Here is an 11,694-nt window from a genome sequence, read left to right as displayed (position 1 = left end):
TTGGAGTATCTGTAATGCTAATTATAGATAGTCAAACTTGGAGATTACATGTTAAGTAAATAAATACTATAATAAATAAATAAATAAATACATACAGGAATAAATAAATACATAAATGTTGGTGAAAAGAAATGTAGAAATAAAGGTAAAGCATTTGTTTATTTATTTATTCATACATGTATTTATTTATTCATTCATTCAGAAATTTATTTATTTATTTATTCCTGTATTCATTTATTATTATGTCAGGTTTCGTCCTCCATATATCTGTATCATACACAAAACTACTACAACACACTCCGCAACGAAAGGTGGCGCTGTGCACTGCACGGCGTAACCCGCTCTTGTACCAAAGGAAGGAAGAAGAAGAGCGGACCCCCGCGCCAGGAGACCACGAAGAAGAAAGTTTGTTGGTGACCCGGCATCGCTGAGCTACATCATCATCACGGCGCTGGGCCGCATGACATGTGTGTGTGGCCGAGACACAGAGCCGCATAGAAGAGGAGGAAAAAAGGACTTTATAGTTAGCTCCGCTGTCTTCATAAAGTCGCAGCAAAAGCAAGAAAATGCCCAAGAAAGCGAAAGAGGAACCGGAGTGGGTGGGCGATGAAGTCGTCGCGGCTGCACCTGGTGAGAGAACATCAATGTTCAGGAGCTAGCAGCTAGCCGTGTAGCATTATAGCTAACATGAATCTAGCACTAGTGCAAGTGTAGCTCAACCAAAAAAAGTCTCCGTTTATAATGTCCTGTCCTACATTACGCACTGTTGTCGTTGTCGACTAAACATAAACTACTTCGTTCATTCAACTTTGAGTGTCATAATGTTTAATTTAGTTGTGTAGGGGCTCCATGCTAAAACGTGCATTCATTCATGTCAGTTACTTGCTAACCTACCAAGTGTCATGAAGAAGTTTCTCCCGGATATTAGTACTCTGTTAAATAAATATATGTATGAGTTAATGTGAGTGACAATCAATAGCTATTGACATTACGGTTAATTGCAGCTCGTTAGGTGTAGAGACAGGACACAAACACTGGTCTCCATCTGCTCCACAAATGCAGTGTCAGCGTCAGCATAACCCAACACAATGTCGAGTGCACTTTCAAACGTTGAAAAGGGAAAAATGCGTCGTTTTTCCACAATGACTTCAACAAAGCACAGTTATGCTAACGCTAGCCTTGACTCACTGGCCATGCCAGGGCTGCTTCTAGCTTTGTAGGGGCCCGACGAAAGATGCTGTCTTTGGGGGGTCCCTGTGGCCCCTATTTGAAAAGCAACAACACAATGTCGTATGTCTTGTCCGTTGTTAAACAAAATCTCTCATCTTCCAGCTGAAAAAACAGTGAAAAAGGGGAAGAAAGACAAAAAGGGCAAGAAAAGTGTGAGTATTAAATACGTTTTGAAGGATCTAGATACCACACACACCTGACGCCTGAGCTTTGTGTCTTATTGGATTTGTTGTGTGAATGTTTTTCCTCCAGTTCTTCGAGGAACTCGCCACAGATACCAAACCTGAGAAGGAAGAAGAGGTTGTGAAAGAGCCATATGGGAAACAGGTAAGCTTCATTCTGATATTTGAGGTCACAGTGTGTTTAAGAGTTTCAATTCTTACCAAAGTAATAGGCTACGTGCTCAATGGAACGTCTGCCTAGCAACCGCGGCGTCCGGTACACTGGGCTGCTTCCGGTAGGTCGTGTTGTCGTTGCGAGTTCCCGGAGATGCTAGTGCCGTTCCTGCTCTTTATACTTGTGACTTGCGCTTATTAATTACTTATATAGCGGTACGACTTTTAAAAACAGCAGTTTAAAAACTTTTATCGTACTATTGTACCGAGACATATTTGTACAAAGGGGTACACAACAATGTGGGGCTGGCGTTCTGACTTTTTGATACGATAACCGTCTCTCTTGTATCCGAAATCCGCTAATTATTACGAATAAAACCGACTCTACGGCCTAGCACTTTACTAGCGTCTCCGGGAAATCACAACGACAACATGACCCATCGGAAGCGGAAGGCGGTAGTTCCGTTGTGCACGTAGCCTATTGCATGCTCGAGTTGCTCATTCATTCATTTAATAAAAAAACATTTACTCTAGAAAAAGAAGAAAGATAGACGGAAAGGGAAGGCTGCAGATGAGGGTGATGAGGATGTCACGCTGAAGCTGAAAAAGCTTTCAGTACAAGCGAGTGATGAGGACGAGGACGACGAGCCAGGCATGTTGTTAAACTGTCACGTTTTAAAGACTCAAATTCTTACATGTGTTTTCATTTTTTATATCATATTTCATTCTGTTGTTTTGACTCTTCTTTTCACAGTCAGTGTCCCCAGCAAAGGAAACAAGAATAAAAAGGTAAATAAGATTGCTTTTTTTAATGGCTTCACCTTTAACCCACTGACTCTTTCCATGCTGACTGTGTAAAGCATCTCTAACGTCTTTCAGGGTGGAAACGCCTTTGCTGCTCTCGGCCAGGCCCAGAGTGATGATGATAATGATGACGACGATGAGGATAACCCAGAAAAAACGGTACAGTACTGTATTTAATATCGTCTCTTTGACGCTTTGAACTGGGTTTAGACGAAGCGTTGACTAATTATGGGAAAACTCTTATCCTGTCACCCGCAAATCAGGACGAAAAGCCAAAGAGGGGGAAGAAAGAGCAACAGAAGGCGAGTACCAAATTACCGATCTGTGATTTTTGCTGTTACTGCATCTGTTTGATCGTTTTCTCAGCGTCTTGCCGGTTCATGTGACAAGATCTGTCCGTCTGTCTGCGTAGAAAGGAAAACCTGAGCCTCCGCGCAGTGAGGATGAAGACGAAGAGAGTGACGGATGTGAAACGATGATGGTGCGTTCGCCTGACTGAAGCTTTCTTCCTCTTATTCCTCAGAACAGTCTTTTTTAACACATCTGTCTCAATCCAGTGTGCCGAGGACGTCATCGCGGCACAGGCCACACAGGAGACGGACGACCCGTACGCTAATCTCAGCAAAAAGGAGAAGAAGAAGAAAAAGAAACTGGTAATGAATGTGTTGATTTAATTATGTAAAAGGATTAATACAGATGGTGACTTCAAGTCTTGTTACCCCCCTTATCTGGCATGACAAGCTGGTTAAATGGGTGTAACCGACTGGTCTTGCTGCACCCTCGCTTTGTTGTTATTGCACACGTTTGTGTTTTCTCTCGTTACAGCTGGAGTACGAGCGTCAGGTGGCCAGTGTTCGGGCTCAGAATGAGTTGGAGGGAGATTTCTCCATCTCTCAGGCGGAGATGTCGTCCAGACAGGCCATGCTGGAGAACGCCTCCGATATTAAGGTTACAAACTCGCTCCAGTGGTGCTGTGTCGTATAGAAATATGTCCTGAAATGTTAAGTATAATTACTGTTTTAGTAGCATATACTGATACTGAATTTTTTACCTTATTTCCTTTCTTTTTTTTAGCTGGAGAGGTTCAGCATTTCCGCTCATGGAAAGGAGCTTTTTGTCAACGCAGATCTTCTGATTGTCGCAGGAAGAAGATACGGTTTAGTTGGACCAAATGGGTAATTTAAATTTTCAATTTACTTTATTTATGTTTTCAGATTCTATTGAGTTATATTTTTCTGTTTTCATGACCTCGTTACATTCGTCAGGATGAGACTGAAGGACCAAAATATCACATTAATGGAAACTGAGCATTATACGTGAAAATAAAGTGATATACTCATAAACATGGGTGGGTTTAGATGCTATCTGGTAGGGGTGGGGGGGAAATCAGGAAGTAATCGTGATTCTAATCATCCACAATTCTTCAAAAATAAATGTTTTTATTTTTTATTATTATTATTTTTTTTTTAAAGTTTCTATTTTGAAAAAACACACACAACACCCGTTTGTGTTATTTGTGTACAGTTTATTTTTATAACTTCTGGGAGAAAAAAGGCAGCTAGCCTGAGCTTTTATTTATGAAAGTAATTTTTTTGTACAGTAAGTAATTTTTTATTTGTTTTGAATGAATAAATGTTAACTTTTGTCTTAAGTTTGCCTTTGTGTGATCACATTATCTTATACAAACTGTATTGTTTTGATGCCATAATTTGCCTTAACACACTATGCATTGTATCTATTTTTGAATCGAGAATCGATTTTGAATCGAATCGTGACCCTAAGAATCAGAATCTAATCGAATCATGAGCCACCCAAAGATTCACATCCCTACTGTCTGGCCTGCGTTAACAGCAGCATGTTGGAGGTTTAGTCCTCCATCTTGTTATAAAGGTGCCAATGTTCAACTGAACAATAATAATAGATGATTAAGTGCTGTGTCGTTGTCTTGTGTTCCAGCAAAGGAAAGACCACGTTACTCAAACACATAGCCAACAGAGCTCTGAGTATTCCCCCCAACATCGACGTGCTTCTGTGTGAACAGGGTAAGTGACCCGTCTGCCACAGTTTGCCCTCGTCATCATTTCATCACATGTTCTCGCTCCTGACTCCTCTGCGATGTCCCCCGTGTTTTTTATATCATCAGAGGTGATAGCTGACGACACGCCGGCAGTGCAGGCGGTGCTGAAGGCAGACACTCGCCGCCTGAAGCTCCTGGAAGAGGAGAAGCGGCTGCAGGCTCGTCTGGAGAAGGGCGAGGACTGTGTGGCGGAGAGGCTGGAGAAGGTCAGGGCCGAATTACAGACGATCGTTTATTTTGATTGTGATTGTGATGTTGCCTGAAAGAGTAAATTACCCTTGTGCATTACACCGTTTCTAAGCACGCGACTGTCTCTATTCTTACGCCACAACAGGTCTACGAAGAGCTCAGGGTGATTGGAGCTGCAGCCGCTGAGGCCAAAGCCAGGAGAATCCTGGCCGGTTTGGGTTTCACATCGGAAATGCAGAACAGACCCACAAAGAGATTCTCTGGTGGCTGGAGGATGAGAGTCTCCCTGGCCAGGTACGCCACACCCAATACAAACTCACATGGATGGAACCATTCCAACATGACCCTGTAATTAACTCACTCTATCCGACCTTCTGCTCTCGCAGAGCTCTGTTCATGGAACCCACGCTCCTGATGCTGGATGAACCCACAAACCACCTGGACCTGAACGCTGTCATCTGGCTCAACAAGTATGAAGGCCTTTTTTTTTAATCAAATGTATTTCCCTCAAACCTAAAGTGCTTCAGAAATGTTCACAAGAGACGTGAATTGATGTGGTTTGATTTATATTTACAGGACGGGTCTGAGCTGGTCGTTTAAAATAGTTTTCTTGTGCTTATAGCTACCTTCAAGGCTGGAAGAAGACTCTCCTAATCGTTTCCCACGACCAGAGTTTCCTCGACGAAGTGTGTACAGACATCATGCACTTAGACTACCAGAAACTCTACTATTACAGAGGGAACTACTGTGAGTATACATGTACTTCACTAAAAGTGAAGCTGGGATTGGTGAACGTGAACATGCTCTCCAGACTTTGTGATTTACGATGGTCTGCATTCATTTTCAGTCAAAAATGTTCACCGAGAATTATATACTGTCCGTAATGGAAAGAAAACCCCAAAAACATTTAGTTTCTGACCAAAATGTAAACCTAAATGAATGAAGACGGTGTGTCCTTTCATTAAAAATCCATTATATCAACAGCTTTATCAAAACAGTCCAAAACTAGCATAAATAAAACAAGCCGACTGAGTTCTGATCAGGATGATGCAACATAAACTAGCTTGAGATTGAGTAGAAGGTGTGCGGTTACACCTGGATGCCTGAAACCTCTCACAGGAGCGTAATGAAAACATTCCACGACTCGTTCAGTTTCGTCTGGGACAATTATCATAAGTGGCAGAGTATGATTAAGGTTTGTTTTACTTTGTGATGAGAATCTAAATGTGAAGTGACACTACATTCAATTCTCCTAATTCATTTAATTGGATTTGGTTTTTCTGGCAGTTGATTTCATCCAAGTAGGAAACTATTGTCTATTGTAATTAGCTCATGGCCTCAGAGCAATTACGGAGCTGAATTATAATTAGTAGATGGCAGTAGCAGATCTATCTTCATGTTTTGTGCCTTCCTTTTCCCTTAAGTGACCTTCAAGAAGATGTACGTGCAGAAGCAGAAGGAGCTGCAGAAACAGTACGACAAGCAGGAGAAGAGGCTCAAAGAGCTGAAGGCTGGCGGCAAGTCCACCAAACAGGCTGTGAGTACCGAGAACCTTTTTAAATAAGTGTTTTTGTTTCTCATCAGAGCCCTTTCACGGTAACGCTGTAGAAACTCCACTAATCACTCATCGTCTCGTTGTTTCCTCAGGAGAAGCAGACTAAAGAAGCCCTGACCAGAAAGCAACAGAAGGGCAAGAAGAAGGGTCAAGAGGAGGAAAGCAAGGAGGCCACGGAGCTGCTGAAGAGGCCTAAAGAGTACACCGTCAAGTTCACTTTCCCTAACCCACCTCCTCTCTCACCTCCCATCCTGGGATTACACAGTAAGAACAGCACATGATGCTTATTTAACGCAAACAAGTCACTTTGTCTTAAGTGTTTGTGCCTTTTTAATGAAGTGATTTTCATTTCTCTTCACAGCCGTTGACTTTGCCTATGACGTAAATAAGCCTTTATTCAAGAACGTTGACTTTGGTATCGACATGGACTCCAGGAGTAAGTGTTCTTCTTCTCAAACTTCTCAGAGAAAACGGGGGGTCATGTTGTCGCCTTAGTTTGGAGATGACGTGTTGTGTTTTAATCTGCAGATAAGCTTATAGTTCACATCCAAAATACACTCTTCACACTGTTTATTTATCTTCTCCTCTCTGTCCTCCCTCCTCTAGTTTGTATAGTAGGACCCAATGGTGTTGGGAAGAGTACCCTCCTGTTGCTGCTCACTGGGAAATTAAACCCTGTAAGTGAGCGTTGTTTTAACTTTTCTTAAAAATTAGATAACTGGACGCAACAGTGGTAACAAACTGTATACAACTCCCAATAATTTGACCTCTTTTTTTTATTTTCTTTGTTCCTCAGACCAAAGGTGAGATGAGGAGGAATCATCGTCTGGTGAGTAACTTTAAATTCACACTGTAGTAAATGATCTGTACCACTTTACATTCATACTACCTGATAAAGGATTTATAAATCACTAGATATCATTATAACACAGTAGATTAAGATTCTTTCTTTTTTTTATCTTGCCAAATAGTGAGCCTTCATGTATCTGTACCATAACGTGAGCATACTTTACTTTTGATCTGTCGACATCATTTGATTCTTAATAAGTTGCCTTTTTGCTAACATTATAAACATTTTAGAACAGTTTATTCGTACGTGTTAACAATATTAATTACTAACCTAACACTAACTTTGTGTCTGCCTGCAGAAAGTGGGCTTCTTCAACCAGCAGTACGCCGACCAGCTGAACATGGAGGAGGCCGCCACCGAGTATTTGATGAGGAACTTCAACCTCCCCTATCAGGACAGCAGGAAGTGTCTGGGACGCTTTGGCCTGGAGAGCCACGCCCACACCATTCAGATCTCCAAACTGTCTGGTACGAAATATCATCTGTCAGATACTTGACACATTATACTTCTCCGACTCCGAATGTGTTATCCCACTGCGTAACCACGGAGAGAGAAAGACTGTTGTTGTTGCAGCTGAATAACATTGAAACAGTGGCTGTTTCTCACCTGAAATAAATATTTACTGTGTCCTGGAACACAGTTTTAAGATAATTGAGGCGAGAGATTAGCCATTTAGAGTCGAAACATATGCTGTGTGTATTAAGATACGACGTATTTATAGTTTGTCAGCGACGTTGTCGGCTGTGATCGGCTCCGCCTCTGGACGCTCTGTGCGCACTGTGGCCGGCACAGAGCAGCGTTAGCTCGGCCTGTCCTGAAGACCAATCGCAGCCCTTGGCATCTCTGTTGTCCCTTGACGGAGTGACGGACGCTTAAAAAATATTTTGTGCAGACGGAGACGTAGAGGGGTCTCCGTAACCTACGTTGAGCACTTTACGTAGAAGTATAAATTGGGGTTTAATGTACTATCACTGTTCAGAGAGAGGGAGGTGTGTGTTTTCTGATGCCATCTGTGTTTCGATCTCCTCCAGGCGGTCAGAAAGCCAGAGTCGTGTTTGCGGAACTGTCGTGTCGTCAGCCTGATGTGCTAATCTTGGTAAGATCGGTCCCTGAGTGTTTTTATTCATAATAGTACAACATGGATTTTCTGTAACAAACTTAATGCTCTTTTCGTCACATAGGATGAACCCACTAACAATCTGGACATCGAGTCAATCGATGCCTTATCAGAGGCCATCAATGAATACAAAGGAGGTAAGTCGTCCCATCAGAACACCCTTAAACATCAGTGCAGTGTTGGGGGTTTTAACACCGTCTCCTTGTCCACAGCGGTGATTATCGTGAGTCACGACGCTCGGCTCATCACGGAGACCCAGTGTCACATGTGGGTGGTGGAGGACCGCTCCATCAGCCAGATCGACGGAGACTTTGAGGAATACAAGCGCGAGGTGCTGGAGTCTCTGGGAGAGACCATGGTCAACAAGGTCAACCCGTGAGCGGAGAGGACAAGCCTGCTGTTCTGCTACACCTACGCTTCCTACGTCGAGAGCGGTCGTCGTGTCTTTCTAAGTAACGCACTTAAAATGGATTTGCTGGGAGCGTGTGTACACGGGAATGTATACACGCTGGTGTTAATCTAATAATGTTTAAAAAATATAAACAGGAAAAGTGTCAACCCGTGGTCAAGATGTACTGAAGCCAAACAATAAAGCAACATTTTAATCACGTGGTTTATTTTGTCTATGTACACACCAGTGGGGATGATCAGTTACAGCTCCGTAAGGCTTCATTTCTTTAAGTAGGGCCTGTATAACTTCTTGACTTTAGCCACTTCCGTCTCATCGGGTGTTATTTCACCGTACCATTTGAACCAGCTGTCACCGGAGCGTAAGGACGGGGGAGGTGGCGTTTTACCCACAGCGTCGTGGGCGTTTGAGAAGTCTTCTCCTGAAAAGTCCACATGTGGAATCTGGAAGGGAAGTAAACCTGAGAGAGAACATGAAGTGTTAATGTATTTAAAATACACTACTTTTTTTTACTTTTTTTGTTACAAATGCTGCCATCTACAGTTTAGTTTGAAAACTGCAGCAGCCTTTTAATCTGGATGGGCAGACTAAGATTTTAATCATTCTGGGACAATATTTCACTGTGGTTGCACTCCGAAAAGTGATAATCTCAAGCAGTTAATTGACAGGACCAGGGTTAATACCGTGCTAGCATTTCCATGATTGTCAACAAAGGGTTTACCGATATAAGAGAGAGCTCCACTCCTGGTTTTCACTGGCTAGACCAGGCATGATAACTGATACTGAACCCTTAAGTCTCACTTTAGCATTGCTCATTAACTATGAAACATTTTCAGTCAGTTAAAAGCCAGGCAGAACTTCAAAAACCTCAATATTCAGTAGTAGTTTGTCTTTCTATCTTTTATTTTGCTGCCTTGAGATGCTATGACAGCCATTTAAATATAAACAAAAAAATTAAGCCACTCACGAACATCAACTAGTCGTTTAATTTTGCATTACACACCTTGATCTTGTGCTACGTTGATGGCCTCGGTGATTCGCTTTTGCTGTTTCATACACACGCCTGGAGACAGAAGAACCAACAGCTTGGTATCCAGTAGAAAGAGATGCACCACAACAACAACAGTGCTTACCGGTTCGAGTGGGATCGTACACCATTCCAGTCTGGGGACTAACGAACTGCTGCAATAGTTTCACGTTCTACAAAAGAAGGTTAATTTGAGTCAATGTACCATGAGAAATATATATATATATATATATCAATAGATATATAATGCTGATATACTACTGTAACTCAACAGTACGTGTATGTTTAGTGTTGCAACACCATGAACAATGACTGAAGCGATAACCGACCTGAGGGTGGACGATAACATTTGGATCCCGACAAATTGGACAGGGGTTTCCACAGATCGTGTCTCCTCGCTGCAGAAAACAAGAGTTCATGTTATTAAAACGACACACGTTCAATTACGCGACACGTGTCACGAACAAACACTTACGATGCAGGTCTTGCGAGTCTTCTGCGGGGGAATGCCTCCTTTGTGGTTCCTCCTGTAGCCTGCCCATACCGGATTGGTCCCATACCTGTCGATGTACTCTGCCAGGGGAAAGAGATTCACAGTATAAACAATATAAAAAGGGACCTAAAAAAATAAAATAAAGAGTGTTGATTTTCCCTTAGCGTACCTTCACTCTCCATGTAATCCCAGGGTCTTTCCTTGTAGCGGGAGAGAGCCTCCAAAGCCTTAGAAGGGTCCTTAGTCTGCGCTGATGCAGCGTTACAGAAAAGGTGATGTGGAGTTATGAACGGGGAGGAGCCCAGGCATGGTCTTCCAGGTATCCTCTGTAAGAAGGACTGAAAGCATAAAAGAATAACATTAAACAACACACCAGCAAAACATAATCTGTGTGCAGTTTGTTGACTTTATGAAAACGTGTGTACATTTAGGTTGTTTTTTTTCTTTTCGAACATCATCGTGATATAATTGGTATCGTGAGGTACCATGTGATTATTTTCCACTGCTAGTTTCGGTCGGGGGAAGGCAAGATTCTGTGGAAGCCCTTGACTGTTTTGTAAGGAATGTTATCATTCACCATCAGGTTAATTAGCATCTCAATCACTCTGAGGTTTCAATGAAGTTTCAGTGCTGTAGCCTCCAATTGTACGTTATTATCAAAGTCTTCACATCAGCTGTGGGTGTTTTAAACAAGCTGTAGTTGTATACTGACGATATCAGTATCGGCACATATCGACTTTAAAGGTGTATTATCGGATAACGGCAAACACACCAAGATCTGCAGACTTATGACGACAACAAGGTAGGTCAAATAGGCTGCGATTATAATATTATGTCAATTTCACTACAGAAGAGACTATATATATATCGGTATCGCCCAAGCACTCCCGATATATCAACATATCGGCAAAAAAAAAAATCAACATCGTGCATCACTACCACATTTCATTTTACTGGTGGTCATACTCGGTATTTGGCGATGTAATATCTCCATTATTAGCCCCACGTCGTGTGCATTACTATCAACGGATTGTCAAGCTAGTACCAAGTTAACACACGGTGTGAATAATAAAGAAACAAAACAACACGCTGCCACTCCGAGTTAAAATAATAGTTCCTAGCGAGAGGGCAGACGAATTTGCCCATGACACATATTTATATTAACATATTAAGCCATTTCCTCAAGAAGAAAGTCAAAACAAGTGTACGACTAAATGTTAAATATAAACACAGTTTAATTTAGTACCTCATTTTGTCGCAGATGGTGAAAAACTGATGGCGATAGCCGGAATAGAACCTTCGCGATGTGTCGCACGGGGGCCGCCATTTTGCTGTCAGACGGGGTTGGAGGGCGAAGGTGAAAGGGTACGTGACGCAAAAACGCAGCGATCACGGTACTTTCTTTGTATCAAAGTTTAAACATCGCCGGCTATCGTACATTATGGGAAAAGCCGCAGTGGTTGATTTTTTTACGCAAAACGGAACCACTCGCAGTCTGTTTTTAACGTTTTATTCACTGTTGCTGAAATACAGCGTTCTCCTTTTTTGACACGCTCACGTGACCAGCCCTGGCTGACAAACCAGTCGCCATTTTCAATAAATGTTGTG

General features: G+C 42.3%; 2 protein-coding genes across 3 annotated transcripts; one reads left to right on the top strand and one right to left on the bottom strand.

Moving 5' to 3' along the window:
* Nucleotides 1-425: 425 nt before the first annotated feature.
* abcf1 (ATP-binding cassette, sub-family F (GCN20), member 1) lies at nucleotides 426-8,759 on the top strand. Of its 2 annotated transcripts, none has more exons than XM_083899919.1 (25): nucleotides 426-630; nucleotides 1,333-1,382; nucleotides 1,483-1,557; nucleotides 2,100-2,217; nucleotides 2,320-2,354; nucleotides 2,445-2,528; nucleotides 2,633-2,671; nucleotides 2,782-2,850; nucleotides 2,927-3,022; nucleotides 3,195-3,317; nucleotides 3,444-3,544; nucleotides 4,326-4,411; nucleotides 4,513-4,652; nucleotides 4,781-4,929; nucleotides 5,022-5,105; nucleotides 5,258-5,382; nucleotides 6,060-6,172; nucleotides 6,283-6,454; nucleotides 6,552-6,626; nucleotides 6,797-6,867; nucleotides 6,987-7,019; nucleotides 7,339-7,507; nucleotides 8,072-8,136; nucleotides 8,222-8,294; nucleotides 8,370-8,759. In XM_083899919.1, the coding sequence occupies exons 1-25, from the start codon at nucleotides 567-569 to the stop codon at nucleotides 8,534-8,536; spliced, it is 2,376 nt and encodes a 791-aa protein (XP_083756045.1). In that variant the 5' UTR covers nucleotides 426-566; the 3' UTR covers nucleotides 8,537-8,759. The 2 variants fall into 2 exon arrangements, with proteins under 2 accessions (XP_083756045.1, XP_083756046.1); XM_083899920.1 differs by having other exon boundaries at nucleotides 2,633-2,675; nucleotides 2,786-2,850.
* Nucleotides 8,760-8,769: 10 nt separating this feature from the next.
* mrps18b (mitochondrial ribosomal protein S18B) lies at nucleotides 8,770-11,423 on the bottom strand. The gene is made up of 7 exons (XM_083899921.1): nucleotides 11,333-11,423; nucleotides 10,256-10,424; nucleotides 10,069-10,166; nucleotides 9,923-9,991; nucleotides 9,700-9,766; nucleotides 9,570-9,629; nucleotides 8,770-9,026 (listed from the first exon to the last, which is right to left on the bottom strand). Exons 1-7 carry the CDS (start codon nucleotides 11,411-11,413, stop codon nucleotides 8,827-8,829), a joined length of 744 nt encoding a protein of 247 aa, XP_083756047.1. The 5' UTR covers nucleotides 11,414-11,423; the 3' UTR covers nucleotides 8,770-8,826.
* Between the last annotated feature and the right edge of the window lie 271 nt (nucleotides 11,424-11,694).

The sequence above is a fragment of the Microchirus variegatus genome, assembly GCF_963457635.1.
Source record: "Microchirus variegatus genome assembly, chromosome: 13".
NCBI lineage: Eukaryota > Metazoa > Chordata > Actinopteri > Pleuronectiformes > Soleidae > Microchirus > Microchirus variegatus.
Note: the sequence above shows the minus strand (reverse complement) of the source record. Positions and strands in the feature narration are given on the sequence as shown.

Excerpts from the sequence above, each read along its gene's own strand:
- mrps18b (XM_083899921.1), bottom strand. The coding sequence starts at position 11,413 with ATGGCGGCCCCCGTGCGACACATCGCGAAGGTTCTATTCCGGCTATCG. Across the intron at positions 9,630-9,699 it reads GTACGATCCCACTCGAACCG|GCGTGTGTATGAAACAGCAA; the intron begins GTAAGCACTGTT and ends TTCTGTCTCCAG. Across the intron at positions 9,027-9,569 it reads CAACGTAGCACAAGATCAAG|GTTTACTTCCCTTCCAGATT; the intron begins GTGTGTAATGCA and ends GTTCTCTCTCAG.
- abcf1 (XM_083899919.1), top strand. The coding sequence starts at position 567 with ATGCCCAAGAAAGCGAAAGAGGAACCGGAGTGGGTGGGCGATGAAGTC. Across the intron at positions 1,383-1,482 it reads ACAAAAAGGGCAAGAAAAGT|TTCTTCGAGGAACTCGCCAC; the intron begins GTGAGTATTAAA and ends TTTTTCCTCCAG. Across the intron at positions 4,653-4,780 it reads TGGCGGAGAGGCTGGAGAAG|GTCTACGAAGAGCTCAGGGT; the intron begins GTCAGGGCCGAA and ends ACGCCACAACAG.